This window comes from Esox lucius, chromosome 7, assembly GCF_011004845.1.
Source record: "Esox lucius isolate fEsoLuc1 chromosome 7, fEsoLuc1.pri, whole genome shotgun sequence".
Classification (NCBI taxonomy): domain Eukaryota; kingdom Metazoa; phylum Chordata; class Actinopteri; order Esociformes; family Esocidae; genus Esox; species Esox lucius.
In genome coordinates, this window is record NC_047575.1 from 42101680 (window position 1) to 42128171 (window position 26492).

At 42.8% G+C, this 26492-nt stretch overlaps 1 protein-coding gene across 1 annotated transcript; it reads left to right on the plus strand.

Annotated features, from left to right (window-relative positions):
• The first annotated feature begins 14785 nt into the window (after positions 1-14785).
• On the plus strand, positions 14786-22993 carry LOC106024394 (olfactory receptor 146-like). The gene is made up of 8 exons (XM_029121114.2): positions 14786-14978; positions 16091-16188; positions 16707-16895; positions 17132-17184; positions 18359-18580; positions 18857-18973; positions 19279-19476; positions 22726-22993. The coding sequence occupies exons 3-8, from the start codon at positions 16749-16751 to the stop codon at positions 22991-22993; spliced, it is 1005 nt and encodes a 334-aa protein (XP_028976947.2). The 5' UTR covers positions 14786-14978; positions 16091-16188; positions 16707-16748.
• Positions 22994-26492: the final 3499 nt, after the last annotated feature.

A 26492-nucleotide genomic window follows, 5' to 3' on the forward strand; every position in this document is an offset into this window, starting at 1 on the left:
GTGCTGGGGTAGTAGGGTCAGTTCTCCTTCTCCACTATAAATCCCGGTTGATCTAAGGAATGCATTTTCAAAATGTTTAACCTAGGAGCATATGAGGTCTTGGCCCACACCAGAGGAGTACCAGGGTTTAAAGACCCATTGCTGTCCCTGTCCAAAGTCCTCCTGATTGTGTTGCAGATCAAGACGATACCTGATGATTTCAGCTGCCACTGTGCTGACACCTCCCCCCTCCCCCGTGTTGTTCCTGACCTTAACCATCTGGTCATGCTTCGGACCTTTAAATAGACTCTGGACTCGGCCCACATGCATTTATTAATTATTAAATTTTTTACTCTTAATTTGTTCAACCCTCTGTGCCTGGGTCCTCTCTAGGTTTCTTCCTTAATTTCAGCCTGCTTAGGGAGTTTTTCCTAGAAGTTACTGAAATTCAACACTACTTTTGTTTGCTTCCTGGGGTTTAAGGCCGGTTGATCTGTAAAAGCACTTTGTGACAACTGCTGATGTAAAAAGGGCTTTATAGATACATTTGAATGATGGATTGATGAACGTCTACAGAAGACAACAGTGGTGGATGATCGTAGGATCTGTTCCATGGTAAAGAAAAATCCCTTCACAACATCCAGCCAAGTGAAGAATGCTCTCCAGGAGGTAGGAATATCATTATCCAAGCCTACCATAAAGAGAAGACCTCTCGAGAGCAAATATAGAGGGTTCACCACAAACCAAACCATTCATAATCCTCAAGAATAGAAAGGCCAGATAAGACTTGCTTGAAAACATATAAAAAAAGTCAGCCCAGTTCTGAAACAGCAATCTTTGGACAACTGAAACTAAGATCAACCTGTACCAGAATGATGGGAAGAAAAAAATATGGAGAAGGCTTGGAACTGCTCATTATCCGAAGCATACCACATCATCTTTAAGACTGTGTGGAGGCCGTGTGATGGCATCGGCATGCATTGCTTCCAATGGCACTGTGTCGTTAGTGTTTACTGATGATGTGACAGATGAAAGAAGCAGACAGATAAATTCTGAAGTGTATTTGGATATTGCCTGCTCAGATTTAGCCAAATTCTGTGGTTTTGTAGATTGGACCCCACTTCACTTTACAGATGGACATTGACCCAAAACGGGTGGGAAATTTATTTTTACAAGGGGCCACATGAGAAACCTGAATTGTGTCAGAGGGCCACACCAACGATAACTTGAACTTAATTCTGCTCAACTTTCTTCCATTGTAAAATACACTAAATTATAAAAAATAACTTGTAATGTTCTCCACCTCATTTTACCTCTTCAGTGAGAATAATCCAGTCTGTTCTGGGCTTGAACACGGCAATTGAAATCTGGCTGAATGTCTGAGGTGGCTATTTGAAGGACAGCTGAGAGGTGGTCATCAGTGATAGAGGATATGTGTTTGGATTTGTTGAACTTCATCACTGAGAATGTCTGTTCAGGTAGATCCAAAGAGGACTAGAATCCTCTGAGCATGCCTCCTCAGGTGTGGAAAGTTCTCCTTTGAAGGAGGAGTAAAAGTCCAGCAGTGAGACTGACCTGAAGTGCTCTGCCAGAAGTGTGTCAGACTGCGGGTCAATGAGTTCCATCTGAACATCACTTGGTGCATTATCCACACTGCAGTTGAAGGGAGAAGAAACCATGTGCATTTCACTCTCAAGAGTTTTGAATTCTTGAAATCTAACATGGTTGAATACTTGTGGAGGTGATCGGCTGATCTTTTGGCTTCCTTTAGTGTTGGCAAGTGGATGAATGTTGTCCTTCACTTGGCTTGAGATAAGCTGCAACATTCTCATGAAAGCCTTCACTCCACTGTACATCTCATGCACAAAAAGGCCCTTGCACTGCAGTTTGACATTTAGTTTGTTCATTAGTGCAGTCACATCCACAGCGAATCCGAGGTCTGCCACCCTGTCTTTATCTGAAAGCTCTGGGATGTTATGTCCTTTCTTAACAGAGAAATCCTGAATCTGGTCTCTCAGGTCCCAGACACTTTTCAGTACTTTGCCAAGGCTGAGTCACCTGACAGTGCAGTGATAGCTTATGTCACCATGTTCAATCTCATTTTCCTACAAAAATGCAACAAATTGTCTGTGATTTAATGCTATCGCTCGGATAAAGTTAACTGTTTTAGTTACAGCATCAACAACATGGTTAATTTTTAACATTGTCTTACATAACACTTCCTGATGTATAATACAATGCAACAATGTCAATTTCTGCACAGGGTTCATTTCTGTCACTTTATCTTGCATTCTCTTTAAAAGTCAAAAAATGTTCCCAGTCAGATTTGGACAACCGTCTGTTGTCACACCTGCCAGCTTGTCCCATTTCAGTCCTAACATGTCCAAACATGCATTTACCTCTGTGAACAAGGCATTACCAGTGGTTGTACCTTTCATTGACTGCATGGCTACCAACTCCTCCGTGATTTGAAAGTCTGCAGTTATCCCACGTAAGAAAATGAGTAGCTGGGCGGTGTCACGTACATCGCAGCTCTCATCCAAAGCCAGAGAATAACAGTCAAAGTCGGCCGCTCTGTTCTTCCGCTGAAGCTCCATGTTTCCAGCAATGTCCTCAACCCGCCTCGTTACAGTGCGTCAGGAGAGTGACACGTTCTCAAATGCGCCCTTTTTCTCCAGGCACATCAGCGCAACAGAGTCCAATAAGCACTCCTTAATAAACTCTCTGTCAGAAAACGCCTTACTTTTTCTGGCGATTTTGTGAGAAATGACATAACTTGTACTGACGGCTGCATCGCTGGGGGTGTGAAGTTTCGTAAAAAGTCCTTGTTGGGTTTGCAGTTTTGCTAGCAATGCATCAGACTCCCATGCGCTCTTCATCAGACAGATTTCTGTATTTATCCTTATGCTTGGTCGTGTAGTGGCGATTCCAATTATAATCCTTTAACACAGCGACCTGTGTACCACAGATTAAGCACACGGCTTTACCTTTAATTTCTGTAAAGAAATACTTGACAGTCCATGTCTTGTTGAAAACACGGCATTTGTTTTCAACTTTTCTTGTCTTAGTGTGAGCCGACATCTTGAGGGTAACCTGGCGGGCCGGACAGGGACATACAAAGGGCTGGATGTGGCCCACGGGCCGTAGTTTGCCCAGGTCTAACCCAAAACATACTGCGAAGGCAACCCAGGATATTTTTAAGGCAAAGAAGTGGAATATTCTGCAATAGCTGAGTCAATCACCTGATCTCAACCCGATTGAGCATGCATTTCACTAAAGACAAAAATGAAGGCAGAAAGACCCACGATTAAACAACAACTGAAGACACCCAAAGCACCTGGCAAAGCATCACAAAGGAGGAAACCCAGCATTTGGCGATGTCCATAGGTTCCAGACTTCAAGCAGACATTGCCAGCAAAGGATTCTCGACAAAGTACTACAAATGAAGATTTTATTTATGTTTTGTTAATTTCTCCAATTACATTTGAAATAAGGGGACTGTGTATGAAAATGGTTGCAATTCCTAAACATTTTATACAATATCTATTTTTCAAATCCATTGTTGTTGCATGCAGGGACAAAATTATGTAAATTGTGTCAGTGTCCAAATATTTCCAGACCTTGCTGTATTCTGGACAACATTAGTGCCAACATATCTGTTGAAAATCCTTCATCTTATTTTAGTTGTTAATTGTGGTGAATGATCTAAACCATGGTTTACACACAGTTTTGTGCATACAAAAATATGATACATTTCCCCCAATCTTTATTAGAGATCCTCTCAATCTTTGGGGGAGTGTCTGTGAACTGCAATCCTCAGGTATCCCCACTGGTGTTCAATGTGGTTCAAGTTAAAACCTTAGCTAGGAAGCTGAAGAACATTCAAAGACTCAAATACATTCAAAAGCCCTGAAGCCACTGCAATATTGCATTGGCCAATACAACCTCCCCCCCCCTCCACTCTGTAAAACAAAGTGACACTGTTGGAAATGAACAATCTTGGACTTCATTAGAATAACTGTTAAACAAATAAATCTGTAACATCAAACTTACTGATTCTAGTGTTCAAAAATAACATTGTGGTTGGGAGCTACAGTTTATCAGAGTTTATGTTTACGTACATTTTTTTGATGGCCTCTGGACATGCAAAGCAGCTACCAGTCATATGATTTAAATAGCCATATAATACCCTACATTTAAACAGCAATAAACCACAACATCCATCCATCCATCATCTTTCGCTTATCCGGGGCCGGGTCGCGCGGGCACCTGTCTAAAGCAGGGATGCCCAGACTTCCCTCTCCCCAGACACTTCCTCCAGCTCTTCCGGGGGGACACCGAGGGGTTCCAAGGTCAGCCGGGAGACATAGTCCCTCCAGCGTGTCCTAGGTCTTCCCCGGGGTCTCCTCCCGGTGGGACGGGACCGGAACACCTTCCCAGGAAGGCGTTCCGGAGGCATCCGAAACAGATGCCCAAGCCACCTCAGCTGACCCCTCTCGATGTGGAGGAGCAGCGGCTCTACTCTGAGCTCCTCCCGGGTGACCGAGCTTCTCACCTTATCTCTAAGGGATCGCTCAGCTAAGCTCATTTCGGCCGCCTGTATCCGGGATCTTGTCCTTTCGGTCATGACCCAAAGCTCATGACCATAGGTGAGAGTAGGAACGTAGAATGACCGGTAAATCGAGAGCTTCGCCTTACGGCTCAGCTCTTTCTTCACCACGACAGACCGATACATTGACCGCATTTCTGCAGAAGCTGCACCGATCCGTTTGTTAATCTCCCGTTTCATCCTTCCCTCACTCGTGAACAGGACCCCTAGATACTTAAACTCCTCCACTTGAGGCAGGCACTCTCCACCAACCTGAAGTGGGCAAGCCACCCTTTTCCGACTGAGGACCATGGCCTCGGATTTGGAGGTACTGATTTTCATCCCCACCGCTTCACACTCGGCTGCAAACCGTCCAAGTGCATGCTGAAGGTCCTGGCTTGAAGGGGCCAACACGACAACATCATCCGCAAAGAGCAGAGACGAAATCGTGTGGTCCCCAAACCTGACACCCTCCGGCCCCTGGCTGCGCCTAGAAATTCTGTCCATAAAAATTACGAACAGAACCGGTGACAAAGGGCAGCCCTGCCGGAGTCCAACATGCACAGGGAACAAGTCTGACTTACTGCCGGCAATGCGGACCAAGCTCCTGCTTCGGTCGTACAGGGACCTGACCGATCTTAGCAAAGGACCCAGGACCCCATATTCCCAAAACAACCTCCACAGGATGCCGCGAGGGACACAGTTGAATGCCTTCTCCAAATCCACAAAACACATGTGGATTGGTTGGGCAAACTTCCATGAACCCTCCATCACCCTGTAGAGGGTATAGAGCTGGTCTAGTGTTCCAAGGCCTGGACGAAAACCACACTATTCCTCCTGAATCCGAGGTTCTACTATCGGCCGTATTCTCCTCTCCAGAACCCTGGCATAGACTTTCCCGGGGAGGCTGAGTAGTGTGATCCCCCTATAGTTGGAACACACCCTCCGGTCCCCCTTCTTAAAAAGAGGGACCACCACCCCGGTCTGCCATCCCAGAGGCACTGTCCCCGACTGCCACGCGATGTTGCACAGGCGTGTCAGCCAAGACAGCCCCACAACATCCAGAGACTTGAGGTACTCAGGGCGGATCTCATCCACCCCCGGTGCCTTGCCACCGAGGAGTTTCTAAACCACCTCTGTGACTTCAGCCTGGGTGATGGACGAGTCCACCTCTGAGCCCTCATCCTCTGCTTCCTCAATGGAAGACGTGACGGCGGGATTGAGGAAATCCTCGAAGTACTCCTTCCACCGCCCGACGACATCCTCAGTTGAGGTCAACAGCTGCCCACCTCTACTGTAAACAGCGTTGGTAGGGCACTGTTTCCCTCTCCTGAGGCGCCGGACGGTTTGCCAGAATCTCTTCGAGGCTAGCCGATAGTCCTTCTCCATGGCCTCACCAAACTCCTCCCAGGCCCGAGTTTTTGCCTCCACAACCACCCGGGCTGCAGTCCGCTTGGCCTGTCGGTACCCGTCAGCTGCCTCAGGAGTCCCACAAGCCAACCAGGCCTGATAGGACTCCTTCTTCAGCTTGACAGCATCCCTTACTTCCGGTGTCCACCACCGGGTTCGGGGATTGCCGCCTCGACAGGCACCGGAGACCTTACGGCCACAGCTTCGAGCGGCCACTTCGACAATGGCGGTGGAGAACATGGTCCACTCGGACTCAATATCTCCAACCTCTCTCGGGATCCAGTCGAAGCTCTGCCGGAGGTGGGAGTTAAAGATCTCTCTGACAGGAGACTCGGCCAGACGTTCCCAGCAGACCCTTACAGTACGCTTGGGCCTGCCGAGTCTGTCCAGCTACCTTCCCCGCCATCGGATCCAACTCACCACCAGGTGACGATCAGTTGACAGCTCCGCCCCTCTCTTAACCCGAGTGTGCAAGACATACGGCCGCAGGTCAGATGAAACGACAACAAAGTCGATCATCGACTTGCGGCCTAGGGTGTCCTGGTGCCACGTGCACTGATGGACACCCTTATGCTTGAACATGGTGTTCGTTATGGACAAACTGTGACTAGCACAAAAGTCCAATAACTGAACACCGCTCGGGTTCAGATCAGGGGGGCCGTTCCTCCCAATCACGCCCCTCCAGGTGTCACTGTCGTTGCCCACGTGGGCGTTGAAGTCCCCCAGTAGAACGATAGAGTCCCCAGTCGGAGCACTTTCCACCACCCCTCCCAGAGACTCCAAGAAGGTTGGGTACTCTGCACTGCCGTTCCGCCCGTAGGCACAAACAACAGTGAGAGACCTATCCCCGACCCGTAGGCGCAGGGAAACGACCCTCTCGTTCACCGGGGTAAACTCCAACACATGGCGGCAGAGCTGGGGAGCAATAAGCAAACCCACACCAGCCCGCCGCCTCTCAACATGGGCAACTCCAGAGTGGTGAAGAGTCCATCCTCTCTCAAGGAGTGTGGTTCCAGAGCCCAAGCCGTGCGTAGAGGTGATCCCGACTATCTCTAGTGGTAACCTCTCAACCTCACGCACAATCTCAGGCTCCTTCCCCGCCAGCGAGGTGACATTCCACGTCCCTAGAGCTAGTTTCCGTGTCCAGGGATCGGGTTGTCTAGGCCCCTGCCTTCGACTGCCGCCCGATCCTCTCCGCATCGGCCCCTTATGGTCCCTCCTGTGGGTGGTGAGCCCACGGGAAGGCGGCCCCATGTCGCACCTTCGGGCTGAGCCCGGCCGGGCCCCATGGGGAAAGGCCCGGCCACCAGGCGCTCGCGTACGAGCCCCAACCCCGGGCCTGGCTCCTGGGTGGGGCCCTGGCTGCGCCATACCGGGCGACGTCACGGAACTCATAATGTTGTGCATAATTAAGGGGGTTTTGAACCGCTCTTAGTCTGACCCGTCGCCTAGGACCTGTTTGCCTTGGGAGACCCTACCAGAGGCATATAGCCCCAGACAACATAGCTCCTAGGGTCACTCGGGTACTTAAACCCCTCCACCATGTTAAGGTGGCAGTTCAAGGACCACAACATTATTAATAAATAGAAAACGCATTTCCGTCGCTTATTTGTAGGATCAACTCTGATTGACCATAGAAAAAAACACTCAAGTGTGTGTAAATTGTAAGTCGAATTTTGTCATTTCAAACCAGATTTCCTAATTAGATAACGCACATTGTAATACATGGATATAAATATATGTTGTCCAATTGCATATTAAACACGTATGCTGGAGTTTCTGCCAGAGTACGCAGCTTTTGAATCTCGTGTCACACTTAGTCACATGAACAAACACTCCGTAAAGCCTTATTGAAACAGCGGAGGCTCAATGTTTTCCTGGCAACAGATCATACATAATATTGAGCAATTTAATATACTATTAATCTATTTATTTGGCATATTTCCCAGTAAACATATTGATATTTTCACCTGCTGGACAACTACATGTGATACCAGATTTGAATTTGAATATCATGATTTATTTTTCTGTAATTCAAATCAAAAGGTGACACCTTCATATATTTTAGATTAATTACACATAATGTGAAACATTTCAATCCTTTTCTATTACAATCTTAATGATTACAAAATCCAGTATCTCCAAATATTGGAATAAAATATGTATGATACATAAATGTCGACCTGAGAAGAGCTTTAATCAGCTAATTAACTCCCCGAGCCTTCAATCTCTCAGTCTGTTTCAGTACACACAACCACAATCTTGGGGAAGTGTGTACACGGGGAATGTCAGTCTTCAAGCAACACGCTTATCATGCTCATAAAATCTACTAACGCTGTCTTAAGTTAACTTTCATTTAAATATAAATGATCACAGGTACTGTACACAGGGACATTACCTTGAGCCTCCGGCTCATCGCAAGGTGATGTAAGTTGGCCGATAGCAATAGTTTGTAAAACTGAATGCAGGTACCCTACCCCCTACTCCACATTGGGTATATTGTTAGCAAGAAACAAGAAGTGGCCTTACGAAGGTCGCTACAATATGTAATAAATGCATTTTAACGTTAAATGTAGGTTAATGTTGGGTATCACAGCTCTGGGGATAAGTTTAGGGTTAAGGTTAGATATCACAGCACTAAGGTTAATGTTTGGGTATGGTCAGAAAACGAAAAAGGTTAGGTTAAGGTTTGGTTAGGGTTAGATATCAAAGCACTGGGACTCAGGTTAGGTTTTGGGTTAAGGTTAAGTATCACAGCACTGGAGTTAAGGTTAGGGTTAAGATTTGGGTTCGGGTTAGTGTTACGCACGCCTCCCGGAGGAGAGAGCGCAACACCCCGCTACACGTAAAACACCCTATGACTTGACAGAATGGGTATGGGGTCGTGGGTGCGAGAAGGGATGACAGAGACAGGATTACCGTTTTCAGGACTATTTAATGAACGTAACGGTAAATCAGGGAAAAGGGGCTGGACGGAACCAAAGCAAAGAACATAAAGGTAAACCCAAACCCTCTAAACCTACCTTACCTGTCAAACCAAGATCTTACCTAACTAGCACCTCTTGCACCGGTGCTCTAACCAAAATACAGGGGGGTGGTCCGCCCAGGTCTTACCTAGTGGTTTTAGACAGAGTAAAGCTACGGGAGGTGTATGCCCCAGGGCCTCTTGCCTAAAGCACAATGGCTTTCCCCTTCCCCCTGGAAACAAATGGAAAAGGTTTAAACACAAACAAATGCCACAACACACAATGCACATAAAGCTTGAACACAGACACTTGCCACAATACACTTAATCACAAATGTTCTTTCTACCTCTAGCCAGCAACACAGACCGATAGCAACAACATGTGTGACTCTCTCTGAGACACTAGAACTGTGGCTTATAAGCAGGCTAAACCAGCTGTACCCACTGAAGAGCTGGCATAGGGGCTCTCCAATCAGCCCAAATCCGACCAATCAGCTGCAACCGGCGATCAGGAAGCCAATTAGCCTGCAACCACCACATAGAACACAAAGGGACAAAACACATACGAACACAGAGCAAAAGAAAGCACTGGGGACGTAACAGTTAGAAAGAAAATAAAATCACTTATAACATAATGATACTATAAAACCGTTACTCTCCTCTCACAGCCAGTTCCTGTCTGGAGCAGTGGGTAGAGCACCCATCTGTAGAGTTTGAAACATGGCCAGCACATTTTTTTTCTGGGTTATTACTCTAACATTACTTAACCTAACGTAATATATCTTACGAAATCGGCTGTCAAAGATGTACGTAAATAGTCTTCGTAGTCCCCTGAGATCAGGGCTCTGTGGAAGCCGTACCATCGGTTGCAGAACTCTTTGTTCTTCTTTTCGATGAAGAAAGTCCTTCATGGCTTTGGTCGTGGGTCTCAATCAATCAATCAAATGTATTTATAAAGCCCTTTTTACAACAGCAGTTGTCACAAAGTGCTTTATAGAGACACCCGGCCTTAAACCCCAAGGAGCAAACAACAGTAGTGTTGAATTTCAGTGGCTAGGAAAAACTCCCTAAGGTCGATTTTTAGGAAGAAACCTAGAGAGGACCCAGGCTCAGAGGGGTGACCAGTCCTCTTCTGGCTGTGCCGGGTGAGATATTAAGAGTCCAATTGGAATAATAAATACATTTCTCTGGGCTAAATTTGATTTTAGACTAGGTCAGAAGTATGACGAGGTGGGACAAGGACAGGGACAGCAACGGGCCCCCCAAACCAGGTAATCCGCAGGTGTGGACCAGGACCTCATCTCCTTCTAAAATGTAAAACTGGAGGAAACTGAGAAAAGTTAGTAGTACATCCCTCATATCCCCCAGCACAATAATATAGCAGCGTAACACCTTGGAACTGAGACGGGGGGGTCCGGTGACACTGTGGCCTTACCTGGGGGAGGCCCCGGACAGGGCCCAACAGGCAGGAAATCAATCCAACCACATTGCCAGGCATCAACCAAAGGGACACCCACCAACCGCAACCCCCCTGAATGAGGGCCGAGTATTGCTAGCGGCGTACAGCCCAATTGCACAAGTGCGCAACAGAGAGTCAACAACAAGCCAGTGACTCTTCCCCCGAAAGGCATTGGAGGGAGGGCATCCCAGTGGCGACGAGAGCCCACCTGGCAAGACAGCAAGGGTGGACAGTATCAAGCCTACTGGTCACCTTCACGCCCCCGGGCCAGGCTACACCTAATTATAAACCGTGCTGTAGAGATGAGTTTTTAGTAGACACTTGAAAGTTTGCACTGAGTTTGCATTTCTAACCTTAATTGGCAGATCATTCCACAGGAGTGGAGCTCTATGAGAAAAGGCCCTGCCGCCAACTGTTTGTTTAGAAATTCTAGGTACAATTAAAAGGCCTGCATTTTGCGATCTAAGGTTACGTGTAGGTATGTATGGCTGGATCATTTCAGCCAGATAAGTTGGAGCAAGTCCATGTATTGATTTATAGGTTAAGAGTAAAACCTTAAAATCAGCCCTAACCCTAACAGGCAGCCAATGTAAGAACGCCAGGACAGGAGTAATGTGTTCAAATTTCTTTGTTCTAGTTAGGATTCTAGCAGCCGTGTGCAGCACTAATTGAAGTTTATTTATTATTTGTCTGGATAACCAGAGAGAACAGCATTGCAGTAATCTAATCTAGAAGTAACGAAAGCATGGATTAATTTTTCTGCATCAGTTTTTGATAGAAAGTTTCTAATTTTTGCGATGTTTCGAAGATGAAAATAAGCAACTCTTGAGACATATTTTATATGTTCTTCAAAGGAGAGGTCAGGGTCAAGGGTAACGCCAAGGTTTTTTACAGTTTTTTGGGATACGACCATGCAGCCGTCGAGGTTCACAGTGAGATCTGCTAGCAACGCTCTTTGTTTTTTGGGTCCTAAAAGGAGCATTTCTGTTTTATTTGAGTTTAAGAGCAAGAAATTCTCTGTCATCCACTTCCTAATATCTGAAACGCATGTTTCCAAAATAGCTAATTTAGGGGCTTCTCCATGCTTCATTGAAATATATAACTGTGTGTCATCAGCATAACAGTGAAAGTTAATATTATGATTTCGGATTACATCGCCCAGAGGGAGCATGTATAGTGAGAACAATAATGGGCCCAGAACCGAGCCTTGAGGAACTCCAAAGCATACCTTTGACTTGTCAGAGGATATGCCATCCACACTAACAAACTGATATCTTTCAGATAAATAAGATTTAAACCAGGCTAGAACATGTCCACGTAGCCCAATATTGGTTTCCAGTCTCTCTAAGAGAAGGGAGTGATCAATAGTGTCAAAAGCAGCACTAAGATCAAGAAGCAACAGGATGGATGCGGAACCTTTGTCTGAGGCCATTAGAAGGTCATTTGTTACCTTCACGAGTGCAGTCTCAGTACTATGATGGGATCTAAAACCGGACTGGAATATTTCATAAATGTTTTTTGTCTTTAGGAAGGCATTCAGTTGTTGGGAAACACATTTTTCTAAGATTTTTGAGAGGAACGGGAGGTTCGATATTGTCCTATAATTGTTTAATATGTCGGGATCTAGATTAGATTTTTTTAGAAGAGGCTTAATTTCCGCAATTTTTAGTGAGTTTGGTATGCATACGGAGGAAAAAATTCAAGTGTCCCCATTGACACCTGGTCAGGGAGGTTCAGGAAATTTTTTGGACAACTGAGATTTTGAGGACCATAACTATTTAAGGAGTCAGTTATTTGTTTTCTAATGGTGACAATCTTTTCATCAAAGTAGTTCATGTATTCATTACAACTAAAGTGAAGACCCACTTCACTTGCTAAGCTTTGCTTTTCTGTTAACTTTGCAACTGTATCAAAGAGAAATTTTGGATTGTTTTTGTTCGCCTCAATCAGGTTGGAGAAATAAGCTGATCGAACAGACGTGAGTGATTTTCGGTATTGTACTGTACTGTCTATCCAGGCTAGTTTAAATAATTCCAACTGGGTGGAGCGCCACTTTCGCTCCAATTTTCTGGAGGCTTGCTTAAGTGCTCTAGTATTGTCGGTGTACCAGGGAGCAAGTTTCTTGTTGCGTATTTCTTTAGTTTTTAGTGGTGCAACTATGTCTAATGTATTTCGCAGTATTGAGTTTAGATCCTCGATTTGATCGTTTACAGATTTATTCGTTAATGAGCAAACTAGTAAGAATATCAAGGAATTTATTTGTAGTCCGAGAATTTATAGTACGGCTTTTGAAACTCATTTTTTTGGGGGGCAAGTGGATTTCTTGTTTTAACGGTAAATGTAATAAGACAGTGATCCGATAATCCAGGATTTTGGGGGTAAATTATTAGATCTACAATATCTATTTCTCGTGACAGGACTAAATCCAAGGTATGATTTTGGCAATGTGTTGGACCTGAGACATGTTGGATGAAACCCATTGAGTCAATTATGGCTTCAAAGGCTTTTTGAAGAGGATCATTGGAGTTTTCCATATGAATATTGAAATCGCCAAAAATTTGAATACTATCTGCCTTGACTACAAGGTTAGACAAGAATTCTTGAACCTCATTGAGGAACAATGTGTATGGCCCGGGGGGCCTATAAATAGTAGCTATGTAAAATGATTTATCGGCCTGGTTAACTTTCATGAGTAAAACTTCAAAAGAATGAAACTCTGTGATATGTTTGAGAGTTTATATTTTATAGTTTATATAAGTTTATATTTACTAAATATTAGCGACACCCCCTCCTTTTCGGGACGCACGAGGGATATGATCACTAGTATAGCCAGGAGGAGAGGCCTCATTTAAGGCAGTGAATTCATTAGGCTTTAGCCACGTTTCACATAAACCAATAGCATCTAGTTTTGATCAGAGATTAATTCATTTACTGCAACTGCCTTTGGAGCAAGAGATCTAATATTTAGGAGTCCCATTTTGAGATGCGAAGTGATACAATTATTTTTATTTTTGACCGAGGCGGAGGAAGGCTTTATCTTAATAAGGTTGTTTTTGTTAGCACTACCTTGTTTAACTTTTCTCAGCCTGTAACGAGTCACAGTGGCAATAGGTAAAGCTGTACTAACTACTCTGGCTATGCTATTGACAGACTCCACTATGCTAGCAGGCTGGCTAACAGCCTGCAGCCTGACCTGCACCCCATCTCATGTTAAAGCTATAGGAGGAATGTTCCTAGATAAAAGAAGAGCACCACTCCAGCTAGGATGGAGTCCGTCGCTCCTCAGCAGATCAGGCCTGGCCCTATTTCTGGGAGAGTCCCAAAAAGAAGGCCAGTTATCTACAAACTCTACCTCCTGCAACGGGCAGAACTCCGTTTTCAGCCAGCGATTGAGTTGCGCAAGTCTGCTGTAGAGCTCGTCACCACCCCTAGCTGGGAGGGGGCCAGAGACAATTACTCGATGCCGACACATCTTTCTAGCTAATTTACACGCTGATGCTATGTTCTGCTTCGTAACCTCTGACTGTTTCATCCTAACATCGTTGGTGCCAACGTGGATAACAATATCTCTGTACTCTCTATACTTGCCAGTTTTAGACTTCGCTAGCACCAACCCCAGATTTGCGGCTACGTCGGTGGCTCTGCCCCCCGGTAAACAATGTACGATCGCCGGCTGATTCTTTAGTCTAATACTGTGTGTAATGGATTCGCCAATGACTAAAGTTTTCAGTTTTTCAAGGCCACCGGTAGAACATGCCTGCCGATCATTCCCCTCCGAAGACGGCTCGGGCCTTGACTCCGACTCCAGTGGGGAAAACCTGTTCAAAGTCTCAGTTGGTTTTAGCAACGATTCAGGTTTAACTGGTCGACGGCATTTCTTCCCAGTGACCAAGAGAAAGTTATTGCCCGGCTGCAGGAGCTGTGCTGGGGGGCTAACAAAACTATTGTTTCTACCTGGTGGCACTGACGCAGATTTTTCTATTTCTACACTAGCATAATCCTTGCCTGGCATTTGCGTCAGAAGCCGAGCCTCTAACTCTGCTATCTTTAACTTAAGACGAACATTCTCCTCCGTGTTGCTGCTACAACAATTACAGTGATAAGGCATTGTAATGATACTTAGCCTCAGGTGTTCAGGGGTGAGTAGTTATGTTAATTATGTCCAAAAAGAGTCCCGGTGTAGAACAGTTGGGTAAGAGGGCAACAGATAAATATTGCGTTGGTAAAACTCTAAAATAGAATTTTGACCAATTAGTTTATATCGCGTAAATTCAAAAAAGTTTGGCAGGTAGCCAGGTAGGTAACAGCAAGCTGAGTACAGCACATCAACAATCCCACAATGCAGTTCGAGCAAAAGTGTCGTCAGCCAGGTAGCCTGGCTATTTAGTCTGTGGTCATTGTCCTACTGCGAAATGAAGTTGTGACCGATCAGACGCCTCCCTGGTGGAATTGCTTGATTTTTGTGAATCTGCTTGTACTTCTCTGAATTAAAAAAATGTACGAATAGATTTTTGTAAAAACATGCCTGGTATCCACAAGCCCTGATGCCGGTCCTAATTTGGGTGGCTAAGGAAAATGTAAGTCCAAACTCTGTGCATGCTTTGGTGAAACCTGTGGCTTATCACTCATCACTTTTTTAATATATTAAGCAAGAATATTGTGTAGTGAGGTGTAAAGGGGAGAGAGGTTGGAAAAGTTTACCACTTTCTAACCACAGCTAGGGAAATGAGTGCAAAATAAATATATTATCTGACTTTGTACCGTTAGTAAATAGTAAAATGTTATCGTAAATGACCATATGTTGGAAGTCCTTAGTAAAGGTTAACTACTACTTTGGTCATGAGCCTAACATTAAAATGACATGTGTTTCTGGATCCATCCAGACAGGTCAGAAACCCAGAACTCAGGGATGCCCACAAAGGCTTGTGTCCCTGGGACCAACCTAGACCCAGAACTCAGGGATGTCTGGTCACTTCTACTTACGTATGTGTGTGTGTGAATATCAGTAGCTTTACAAGCTCCAGTATGGAGATGAACAAGGAGGGCCATAGTAACTTATATTCCAAAGTAATACAATGCATTCCAACCAAGAATTAAAGTGACAATACAAAACAGTTACATACCAACACAATTCTACGTCATCCCAACCAGTCTAAAAGTCTAAGTATAAAATGAGACACACTATAACACAAAGGTGTGGTAGGAGTTTCTGTTAATTATTGACTCCTAAATACTCTTTTCTAGTCTATGAATTTGGAATATTTTATTGCTAAAATAAATATGTAGAATGCTTTTTGGTCATATGCATCAGATTCACAGCTTGAACAATTCTTTCCACAGTGATTTTTTTCTCCAGAATATGTAACAGCAATTTTAATGGCTCACGGGTAGGGATAATTATGAGGCCTTTGATTCATTAGAGCCATTTCTTTAGTCTGTGAGCTCACAGGGCACAAACAAGTTGATTGCTTATGCATCACATTTACTTTTTTAAACTTTCCTTACAAATTTCCCATCATTACACCAATGTTACCATACATACAAAATGTAAAGTCTCCATGTCAAACACAGGCAGTTACAATACATACGGAATAAAATGCTATGAAAGTGCCAGCTATGAGGTAAGAAGATGCCCTTATTTTTTATCCAGTAACTGACATCCTACTACTGACACGCCATTGGATTACAGGTATAATAGAGGAGGTGGTGTCAGACCCAGGACCACAAGTTAGTCTTCAGTCCAAAAGACATCATCACACTACTGAAGACAGACTGTGGTAAGGCCAGGTAAGGCACATTTGTAGTTCTTCCATGTTAGACATTGTACTGTATTGTGGGTTCATTGGGTAGCAATTTACCTAATGGAGGAAAACATAAAAGCAGCATCAGTTGTACGTTATTATGTCTTGTATCATTCATTTGATATGTGTATTGTGACAACTGCACGTATCGAAAGTGCTTTATACATTTTCTTTACATGATGATGCATATTCTTTTGTTTATTTATCATATTTATGAATGTATTCTCCTTTACAATTTGTTTTCAGATTGCAATTTAGATGTTTACACCATTAGCTGCTGAAAATTAATGTGAAACAAAGAACATTGCTCAGGGCAACTGCATTGAATATAATATTATATAATATGGAATTTACCTTTATTATTTTAGTACTTTTTCATTTTATTAACTGTTGTACTTAAATAATTGCCTTGCAATTATTGATGCATACATTATACTTTACACAACTAAGGAATTATCTTTATGTTTTGGATTCATTTATTAATGTGTAATGATGAATTTCAAGTTTGTTTCCAGCTAGAGGGAACTGATAACACCACCAGTCAGGATGAATTCCCAGACCTCTAACCTTAGCCTAACAGAGAACATCACAACCATCATTCGACCCCCTTATTTCTACATCAGTGGATTCACAGGGATCCCCCACATCAAGTACTACTATGTCTTCCTCTCCCTTGTATACATCGTCACTCTGGTTAGTCTATAGCTTTGGTCCAGGGGTTAATATAAGGTCAGCTAGTTGATCCACTTGAAAATGTTTTAATTCTTTATAACAACAACACCTAAGTGTCGTAGAATATATGTATATAAATATGTACTACAGGGTCATTTGGGGGTTTTGGGGCCGTAACTGCTTCTTGAAAAATTTAATCCTTCTTGAGGATCAACAGTACATTAAGTATTTAAAATGTATATGTGTATTGGTTCTAGATGGGCAATACCTTCGTCATGTTTGTCATCTCCATGGACCGCAGTCTCCAGAGGTAATTAGTTCTCTTATCCTGAGCAGCTCACTTGTTAAAGAGATGCTGTTTTTAACAGGGTCTGAGTCTTCTGATTTAACTGAATGTGAGAATTTGAATCAGAAATGCTATACAGAATATTGCTATGTTTATTCATTCATTTCTTTGGAAATTCTACATTTAGTTCAGTCCCAATACCCAACCTGACAAACAACAACACAAACGAGTGTCTGGGTGATGCACAGGATTTGTTGGAGAGCAAATATTTGGCTGCTGGTTCCTTCCATATTGCCCCCATCAGTTCAGGCATACTAACTGGTTACCTGACTGCTTCCCAATGACACTTCAGAATCCTAAGTACTAGTATGTCCAACGAGTTGTATGTTTAAAGATTGTTTGAAGATTGTGAATGACAAACTACAGATCTTCATGATTTTCTTCTTTTTTTCTGTGAACACAAAATTACACATTACTATTATATGCATAGTTAAATATTGCTAATGTATTACAATAATATAGATTTTGACATTTGTCTGCATGAACTACTATGTGAAAAACCAATAATAAAAATAGATTGAAGAAATCTTTTGAGTCTCATGTTGACTACAAAACCCATCCTGCAATTCTCTTTCAACACAAGTGCTGGATGGCTAAGTAAATGTTTACCTCAGTGGATGGTATGCCATTAGTAAACGTAACAATACAAGTCTATGATGTAGTTAGATAATTGTAAAATTGCTTTACCAAACTTCCGTCCGTTTAGGGCTGATCATGTACTTTGAGGAAATATTAATGAAATGTGTATTTTGTTGTGACAATATTTATGGATGGATGTGTTCTAGACAAATATGCCCATACCATCTATTGGATGATAAACCCATCAGGAGTTAAGGTAATTGTTTTGAGGCGTTATGAAATGTGATGTTATCCCGTATCTCCATTCCTAAAAATGGAATGTGAAGATACATTTTCAAATTTCTCAGACAGTCCACGTAGAAGTAAAATCATAGTGAAACAAAAATATTGTACCATTTATTAAACAACTGTTTTTTCCCAAATGCAATGATTTTTGTTTCTGGGATCGGATTAATGTCCTGTGTATGTCAATGTTAGATGAATCTACAGGTATTCATTCTAATAACACTCATTCAACATTTTCCCATTGCGATAATGAGGTAATATGTTTTCCTTACAGCCCAAAGTACATTGCAGTGTTCAACCTGGCCCTTACAGATGTATGTGGGACCACAGCCATGGTCCCCATGCTCCTGGATATGTTCCTGTTCAACAGACAGTTCATCTCCTACAACCAATGCCTCACCAGCCATTTCTTTGTCGTCATCTTCCACATCATGCAGTCCTTCAACCTCACCATCCTTTCCTATGACAGACTGGTGGCCATCTGCTGTCCACTCAGGTCTCAGTTAATAGATACAATGAAAAGGTTACATTTAATTGAATTCAGTATGTTGATATTAGCTCCTGTGGGATTAACAAAGTAATGCATTTTGAATCAAATATTTGCTGAATATTAAAAATATATATATATACAAAATGGATGAACAAGATCTGATATGAGTATAGAAATTATATTGACAGAGGTCTCAATCCAATCATGTCTGCACTTCTACAATGGTTATTCACTTTGGTTAAGAGCTTCTGCTATATATTTACCAACTTATTTTCACTACAGGTACAGCATGTTAATAAGTAACAGGTCCATATTTCAGCTGACCGGTGCTGCCTGGGTGTTGGCTGTATTAGTCGTTTTGATCTGTATTGGATTGATCACCCGCCTCTCCTTCTGTGGGTAAGTACCCCAGCGGCTTATTAGGTGGACCTGTGGCTGAAAGACTTGTGCTGGGAGTATAATACATTTCTGTTCCTTGTAACACACGGACAGTAACAAAGCCCCTGAGGTGACTTGAAGAAGAAAATTATTCAACAACAGCACAATCTTGTTCCCTCAAAAAAATTATCATAATTTTAAGTATTATTATTTTGTTCCCTGAAGATAAATGTTCATGCCTCAAATAACAATAGTCAGGGCAAATATTTGCTACACGTCAACTCGGGTCTCAGTAGACAGTACCATTGTATTGTCTTGTATTGTAGGTCTGTGGTGATCAACAGCTTCTTCTGTGACCATTATCTACTGTACAGTCTGGCAGCCCCCTGTTCTGACGTGCTCCCTAACCGTGTGATGTCAAACCTCATCCCCTGTTTAGTCCTCTATATTCCCATGATCTTCATCATAGCATCTTACATCTGTATCATCCATGCACTCTTCACCATCACACTTCCCCAGGACAGGTGAGAAGGAATACTGATCTGTACTATGGACCTGTATTTACACAATGTTATTCCCTTGTGGCACACTTCTAGGCCGGATCATGTTCATAATGATAAAATCATTAGGGGGTTATTCTAAACATTGCTGTGACTTTATTGGTAAATCTTCAAATAAATCTGCACAGAGAAAGCAAATTTTAGAATAGTAGTATATTGCTGTTTTTTTTACATTAAAGATTACTTCATTTGATTAGAAAGATAAAGCATCACATATCCTTGTTTTTGAGTGCAAGAAGTATATATACACTACCGTTCAAAAGTTTGGGGTAACTTAGAAATGTCATTTTTTTCGAAAGAAAAGCAATTATTTTGTCCATTAAAATACATCAAATCAGATGTATCAGATTTATTGATACATCAGCAACAATCAGTCCTGCGTCCCAATGGCACTTTGTGTTTTGTAATCCAGGTTTATCATTTTAAAAGGCTAATTGATCATTAGAAAACCATTTTTGCAATTATGAAAGCACAGCTGAAAACTGTTGTGTTGTCAGGGCCTGACTGCAGGGTTGCCCTCTAGGCATCTCTATGTTTGGTTTTGTTGGTCCCCAGTTAGAGGCAGTTGCCCTTCCTCATCTGGAACAGAACCACTGCCCTCTGTCCCTAGACAAGACTGAAGTGAGGTGGGCTTTCTAAAGATTGAACCCTCGGTTAGTCCGCATCGTCTGAGAATACGGGCATTCCAGGCCGTGTTCTCAGGTGGTGCGCCAACCAGCTAGCAGAGATTTTAAATTCTGTAATTCAATCTCTCCCTGTCTCTGTCTTCAGTCCCCACCTGTTTCAAACAGACCACCATCGTCCCTGTACCAAAGAAACCTTCCATCACTTGCCTGAATAACGACCGCCCTCTAGCACTGACCTCCGTCATCATGCTTCAAGCGGCTGGTCAGAATCCACCTTGGACACCTTGGACCCCATTCAATTTGCATGTAATAATAAATCTACGGATGATGCCATGCACTATTGCTCTGCACCTTGGGTCCTGCTACCAACTGCGACAGAATGATCCTCCACAACAGGACCAAGTGGAGCTGGACAATGGAAGAACTCCTTAAGGAAAAGGAGCTCGTCCCCGAGAATGAGTACCTCCATTGTCTAGCTCTGGATCCACCCCAGGTCCCAGGGCAGTGGCGACACCGTTGGGGTCCACGTCGCGGTCCAGAAGGCAGGCCCAGCAAGCATTCCAGATGACTCCCCCCTTACAGTTTTTTGGGGGATTATGGGGCCTGTTTGAAGGGTGTGAAGGAGAGCCTGCATCCCAAGTTAAGGGTGTTCTCTGACGAGCCCCCGCAGAGTCGGCAGCCTCCAGAGGGATTTGACGACCATACCCTGGAGGTACAGGCGAGCTGGTGGAGGGCTTGGTTGGGACTGAGGGCTTGGTTGTTTTTCTGAGAAATGAAGGCTATTCCATGCAATAAATTGACAAGAAACGGAATATGTCGTACAATGCTGTAAACAACTCCCTTTACGGAGCAGGAGGCTATGTGAAGGTCTGGGGGTGCTTTGGTGGTGGTAAAGTGGAAGATATCCACAGGGTAAAATAGATCTTGAAGAAGGGTGGCTATCACTCCATTTTGCAATGCCATGCCATACCCTGTGGAAGGAACTTGATTGAAGCTACTTTCCTCATACAACAGGACAATGACCCAAAACGCAGCTCCAAGCTCTGACAGAACTATTTAGAGAAGAAGTCAGCTGGTATTCTGTCTATAATGGAATGGCCAACAGTCACCGGATCTCAACCGTATTGAGCTGTTGTAGGAGCAGCTTGACTATGCTACGTAAGTATCCATCAAGCCAATCCAACTTGTGGGAGGTGCTTCAGGAAGCATGGGGTGATATTTCATCAGATTATCTCAACAAATTGACATCTAGAATGCCAAAAGTCTGCAAGACTGTAATTGTTGCAAATGGAGGATTCTTTAAAGAAAGTAAAGTTTGAAGGACACAATAATAATAATATAAATTATAAATTCTAACCTTGTCAATGACTATATTTCCTACAAATGTTGCCATATTTCCTATTCAAAGTAATTTCATATATGTTTTCATGGAAAACAAAGAAATGTGTATGTGACCCCCAACTTTTGAATGATTGTGTCTCTTTAGAGTATTGTGGATACAGTTACCAGCCCCATCAAAATGTTCAGCTTTTGTTGCCTTACAGCCTGAAATGAAAAAATAAAAACAGTAACCCACAAGTTGATTTTTATTTTATTTTATTTGAAAATATATTCAAAATGAAACAGTATTGATCTGAAAATCCCCTGTTTTAATACTTTTGCTTTAATTACAGCCATGAATGTGTCTCTAATAACTTTGCTGTCCTAGAGTGTGAAATATTTGCCCATTCTCCCTTGCAGATTAATTCAAGCTCAGTAAAATTTCATGGTGACCTCTCATGGACTGCAAACTTCAGGTCTTTCCAGAGATTCTCAATGGGATTTAGGTGGGGGCGCTGACTTGGCCACACAAGGACATTCACCTTCTTGTCCTTAAATCACTGTATGGTTGCTTTGGGGGTGTGCTTTGGCATGTTAAAACGTCTACCCTCTTTCCATGTTCACATTCCTGGCAGTGGGCTACAGGTTGTACTCTAGGATCTGTCAGTATTTTGTCTTTTTCCCTACTATCCTGACAAGTGCTCCAGTCCCTGCTGAAGAGAAACACCCCACAACAGGATGCTGCCATCACTGCGCTTTACTGTGATGGCAGATGGAAATGTATTTAGGTTTTTGCCAGACACACCATTTGCATTCAGGTCAAAAAGTGAAATTTGAGTCTCATCTGACCACAGCAGACACACCTTGGAATTTACCAGTTTTTGCCATAAAAGTGAATTTTGGCTTTTTGGGAGTCTCTCTGATTATTCTCCTCCTTGCCCGGTTATCCAGTTTGGCTGGAAGGCCAGATCTATGCAGGTTCTGGGTGGTCCACCAATCCACCACTTTTTAATCTTAACTGTACTCCAAGGAATAGACAAAGCCTTTGAGATCTTTTTATATCCCTCCCCTGACTTGAGCCTTTCCACAACTTTGTCTCAGATCTTTCGAATGGACCTTTCTGCCCATAGTGGATTCTTTGCTCTAATAAGCAGTGCAGTTTTATAAGAACAACTGCTTTTATTCTGAACTAAACACAATAAACTGAATATACTGACATATTATTTATATATCTCTTCCCACCTCCCTCTTCACCTCTCTGTTTCAGACACAGGGCCATAAAGACATGTACCGCACACCTGATGCTGGTGGCCATATACTACCTGCCCATGAATATCACCTACCTTTTTGTCTCCTTCATCCCCTCCAACATACGGATTCTCAACCTTTCCCTGACCTCTGTGCTGCCTCCCATGCTCAACCCCATCATATACGTTCTGAAGACAGAGGAGTTCAAGGTATCAGCCAAGAGGCTCCTCAAAAGAGTAGCCCAGAGAGCTGTGGGTCCACTGATGTTAACATCAAGAACCAAATGATGTCTATTTTATTTAGATTCTCTATTTCCATCTCTCTTTTATATATTATGCTTTTGACTCGTAATGTATATATTGAGCTACTGTTTAAGCAGAAGGATATAGCGCCAAGATAAAATATTTGAACGTATCCTGATTTTTTTCTTGACTATTTCAATGTTTCAATGTTACCAGATCACTAACCAAAACCTAATATCAGATAAAGGGACCCTTTCTGAACAAGAAATGTACTATGTTGATAAATATTTATTTAACAACATTTTGCAACTCCCAATTCAACTGTGGAAAGATGTAGTTTGACTTAAAATGTAATGACTTAAAATGTTATAATATATATAATGACATGTTCATACATATTCTTTTCATTTTAGAATGTAAAATTTTCGTACATGATCTCCTACAGGTTGATATTTAGGAATTATTTTTATTATATTTTTTACAAGTACATTGACGGATTAATTCATCTTGCATGAACAAAGTTACCCAATTATTTAGTTATTTTGGTTTTTACATATTCTGCTTAATTTTTCTAATTAAATGGAAAATCTATCTTGCTGTTGTATTCCGTTTGCAGGTCAGTGCCAGGCAGGTAGGGTTGCACCGTTCTGGTAAAGTTCCCAGGTTTTCGCAGTAGATCCTGTGATTTCTTGGGGGGTGGGGAAATTGGTATCGATTTTCCCACCTTTCTGGCCACTGTACTATGCAAAGAAAGACTTCTGGGATATATACACCAATCAGCCATAACATTATGACCACCTGCCTAATATTGTGTAGGTCCCCCTTTTTCCGCCGAAACAGCAGATCGGTGTTGGTGGTTGTGTTGCAGATCAAGACGATACCTGACGATTTCAGCTGCCACTGTGCTGACCTCTCCCCCCTCCCCTGTGTTGTCCCTGACCTTGTCCATCTGGTCATGCTTCCAACCTTTAAACAGACTCTGGACTCAGCCCACATGCATTTATTAATTATTAAAATTTTTACTCTTAATTTGTTCACCCCTCTGAGCCTGGGTCCACTCTAGGTTTCTTCCTTAATTTCAGCCTGCTTAGGGAGTTTTTCCTAGAATTTCCTAGAAGGTACTGAAATTCAACACTACTGTTGTTTGCTCCCTGGGGTTTAAGGCCGGTTGATTTGTAAAATCACTTTGTGACAACTGCTGATGTAAAAAGGGCTTTATAAATACATTTGATTGATTGATTGATGAACGTCTACAGAAGACAACAGTGGTGGATGATCGTAGGATCTGTTCCATGGTAAAGGAAAATCCCTTCACAACATCCAGCCAAGTGAAGAATGCTCTCCAGGAGGTAGGCATATCATTATCCAAGCCTACCATAAAAAGAAGACCTCTCGAGAGCAAATATAGAGGGTTCACCACAAACCAAACCGTTCATAATCCTCAAGAATAGAAAGGCCAGATAGGACTTTGCCTGAAAACATATAAAAAAGTCAGCCCAGTTCTGAAACAGCATTCTTTGGACAAATGAAACTAAGATCAACCTGTATCAGAATGATGGGAAGAAAAAATCATGGAGAAGGCTTGGAACTGCTCATGATCCGAAGCATACCACATCATCTTTAAGACCGTGTGGAGGCCGTGTGATGGCATCGGCATGCATTGCTTCCAGAAACACATCCCCAAACCTACAGGCAACCTCCACTGCGCATCACTGTTGGCTACAGACATTCATCCATGTTGCACTCTCAAGCTCTATTACGGATAAACTGCCTCAATGTCAAATTTTGATTCATCAGTCCAAAACCACTTGTTACCATTGTTCAGCACCTAAATCCTTGTTGTGGAGCATCAGTGTGTCTCTTGACTTTGTTTCCGCTTTGCAGCATTGGCTTTTTGGCAACAATTCTCACATAAAGACCACTTCTCACAAAACTTCTCCAAACTATGGAGGAGTCTACTCAGGTTCCAGTGCTTTCTATGAGTTCAGAGCCGATTGCAGTGCTGGACTTCTTTTGATATCGTCAGGACGTCAATTTGAAGAATCTCTAATGCTGCTCTTTCCGTAGCCAACCACTGAGTTTCTGCTCCTCCACATTGCGTGTCTCTTTGTGCTCCAAAGATGAGTTTGGACATCTTGAAATTCCAGTCTGCTGTGAAATTTCTGCTTGTTTTATGAGAAAATATGTTACCTTTTATAACAAAATACAAACAATTCTCTGTAACAATGAATTTTTTGGAAAATGACTTTTTGGAACTCTGCAAATTGCTCTTTGCTACTGACACACATTTAGAAGAAAAAATGTACGAATAGATTTGTGTAAAAAAATATAGCCTACGTAAGACATTTGCCCAGTATTTTACGTGATGGTCAAATGAACAATCCATTTGCTGCAACAAATGAGATCATAGACATGTCTTGAAAATTCCAAACAATCTGGAAGTCCCCATGGATTTTACCAGAAATATGACACATGCCTCGTATCCACAAGCCTTGCTGCCAGCCCTAATTTAGGGGGCTAAGGAAAATGTAAGTCCAAACTCTGTGCGTGCTTTGGTGAAACCCATGGCTTATCAGTCATCACTTTTTTAATATATTAAGCAAGAATATTGTGTAGTGAGGTGTAAAGGGGAGAGAGGTTGGAAAGGTTTACCACAGCTAGGGAAATGAGTGCAAGGGAACATAACCTTAGTGAAAAAAATATATGAACTCCATACTATTAGTAAATACATGTTATCGTAAATGACCATATGTTGGAAGTCCTTAGTAAAGGTTAACTACTACTTTGGTCATGAGCCTAACATTAAAATGACGTTAAAATGTGTTTCTGGATCCATCCAGACAGGTCAGAAACCCAGAACTCGGGGATGCCTACAAAGGCATGTGTCCCTGGGACCAACCTAGACCCAGAAAACAGGGATGCCCACAATGGCATGTGTCCCTGGGACCAACCTAGACCCAGAACTCAGGGATGCCCACAATGGCATGTGTCCCTGGGACCACCCAGACTGTTCAGAGTCCCAGAACTCAGGGATGTCTGGTCACTTCTACTTACGTATGTGTGTGTGTGAATATCAGTAGCCTTACAAGCTCCAGCTATGAGGTAAGAAGATGCCCTTATTTTTTATCCAGTAACTGACATCCTACTACTGACACGCCATTGGATTACAGGTATAATAGAGGAGGTGGTGTCAGACCCAGGACCACAAGTTGGTCTTCAGTCCAACAGACATCATCACACTACTGAAGACAGACTGTGGTAAGACCAGGTAAGACACATTTGTAGTTCTTCCATGTAAGACATTGTACTGTATTGTGGGTTCATTGGGTAGCAATTTACCTAATGGAGGGAAACATAAAGGCAGCATCAGTTGAAAGTTATTATGTCTTGTATCATTCATTTGATACGTGTAAAAGCACTTTGTGACAACTGCATGTATCGAAAGTGCTTTATAAAAGGAAGTTCTTTTACATGATGATGCATATTCTTTTGTTTATTTATCGTATTCATGAATGTATTCCCCTTTACAATTTGTTTTCAGAAT